Source organism: Monoraphidium neglectum (assembly GCF_000611645.1).
Source record: "Monoraphidium neglectum strain SAG 48.87 unplaced genomic scaffold scaffold01019, whole genome shotgun sequence".
In the NCBI taxonomy this organism is placed as follows: Eukaryota; Viridiplantae; Chlorophyta; class Chlorophyceae; order Sphaeropleales; family Selenastraceae; genus Monoraphidium; species Monoraphidium neglectum.
The window spans coordinates 1-2,015 of NW_014012609.1; the positions used below are offsets into that span (position 1 = coordinate 1).

The 2,015-nt window shown below is 70.4% G+C and overlaps 1 protein-coding gene across 1 annotated transcript in view; it reads right to left on the reverse strand.

Annotated features, from left to right (window-relative positions):
• Nucleotides 1-66: 66 nt before the first annotated feature.
• The window catches only part of MNEG_6335 (hypothetical protein), a gene marked incomplete at both ends in the record, with an annotated part of 5,604 nt that continues 3,655 nt past the window's right edge, over nt 67-2,015 (reverse strand). The window contains 4 exons of the mRNA XM_014045189.1: nt 67-125; nt 202-532; nt 828-936; nt 1,377-1,576. Of these exons, the coding sequence (XP_013900643.1) occupies nt 67-125; nt 202-532; nt 828-936; nt 1,377-1,576 (699 nt within the window). The remainder of the gene's footprint in view (nt 126-201; nt 533-827; nt 937-1,376; nt 1,577-2,015) is intronic.

The following is a 2,015-nucleotide window of genomic DNA, read 5'->3' on the forward strand; positions in this document are numbered from 1 at the left end:
GGGGGCACACCGGGCAGGTGCCCGGCGCGGGGGCCACCGGGCGGCGCAGCCTCGCCCAGCCAGGCATCACTGCGGCTCTACAGCCACTTGTTGTGTCAGCATCGGCCCGCCCTCTCCCTCCTCCCCTGTGCGCCCCGGCAATGTACGCGGCTGCACACGGCGGCGCGCGGCGTTGGCGGCGGCGGCGGCGCGGCCCCTCACCATGCAGCGCCCGCGGGAACCCCGGCCCAAGCAGGAGCCGCCTAACGCCGTCAAAGTTGCTGTCAATGGCGCACGCGGGCCCCCTGCCGCGGGGCCGCCCGTCATCCTCCTCATCCTCATCCTCATCCTCATCCTCATCCGAGAAATCGTAGTTGCCGTCCTGATCCAGGTGATTCGTGGTGTCTATCAGTGCGCCCATCAGCAGCGCGAGCTTGGGGCCTGCAGCCAGGTACGCCCGGCGGGTGTCGGCGCCGCCGAGGCCATACGCATACTCGCTACCGTCGGAGGCGGTCAGTGCGGCCATGACGGCATCAGGGCGCAGCGCGGACGCCTGCAGGGGCGCGATACAGAAGCGAACGTGGAGATTCGGCCGGGGCAAGGGGATGCGTGCCATGCAGAGATGGCGGATGGCGGTGGTGCGTTGAGTTCGTGTAGGGGGGCGTGCGTGTTGATGTGCAGGGGCGTGCGGTGTCGTTGCATTGCGTGCGTGGGTGCCCTCCCTTTGCTAAACACCCAGGTAACGTTGGGCTGTCAAGGGCCATGCATGCCACCAGCCAGGACACCTTGTGTCGCTACCCCTACACGCCGCGCCCCTCGTTTCCCCTGGCAGCCCGCGCCCACCGCACCCGCCGCTCGCCAGGCGGCAGTGCCAGCTGCCCCTTCAGCAGCTGCGCGAACTCGCCCGCCGCCTGCGCCATGCCGTGTATGTACGCCAGCGCGACGCGGCCCCGCCGCCTGCCGCGCGTGGCAGCGCTTCGTTGAGGCTGTTGGGGCCCCATTCAAACTCCTCATCGATCACCAGCTCGCCGTGCGGGGTGCCAGGGGGCTGGGTAGTCCGCCAAAGGTCCTCGCCAATTTCGTATGCAAACCTGCAGGGTTTGGGGCGGCCGGCGGGCGGCGGGGCGGCGTGGAGTGAGCGTGAGGGGCGGTTAGGCGCGTGCGAGGGACAGGCGACCTGAGTTCGGAATGCTGCGGCGGGCTGTGCCGGATGGCTGCAGACCTTGCAGTGCTGTGGGATGACGAGCAAAGCTCGCACGCGCCAGGGATGCATGGGTTGAGGCTGCGGACCACAGTCAGGCCGGGACTCAATCAACGGGAGGCCAAGGCGGAGAGGCCGTCGCGCGGAGAGCGGCGCGGGGCGGTTCGCGCGCGCGGAGCGTGCCGCCGTCACCCACGTGCCCGCCTGCGACCACAGCTTCCGCAGCATGCGCGTGGAGAGCACGCCCTCGACGCACGCCCCGCAGCTGCAGGCCGGCTGCGGGGGCTCCAGCTGCTTCACAGCTTCCTCGCAGAGCGGCTCGTCTATGAAGAGGAAGCCGCGGCGCTTGAACCAGTCCGCGCAGCCCGTCACGTAGGCCGCCTGCAATATGGGCCCCTGCGGGAGTGGGGTGGAGGGGATGGGGGTGTTGCACGGGCGACCGGGGCGCCAGAGGCAGGCGGCGGCCCCTGGTGGTGTCGATGGTTTACAGCTTATGCCGCGCGCGGTGTCAAGCCCAATCCTTAGCATCGAGCGCAGCCGCCAAGGTTGCGTGGTCACAGCCCCGGCGCCCTTCGGCTGCGCGCGGCCAGACAGCGGCGCGGCGCAGGAGCGGCTGGACGGGTCGAGGAGTGGGGGGAGCGCCCCGCTTGCCTGGCTGGCGGGCCATGGGGTGGGGAAGCGCGGCTCGATGTACTGCTCCACCTCCTGGAAGGCGCAAAATGGGGATTGCAGCGGCGGCGCTGGCGCATTCTTGGCAGGTTTGGGGCCCAGCGTCAAAGGCACGCCCACGCTTCGCCGGCCGGCCCCGCGCCTGCATCCTGCACGCGCCCTTGCC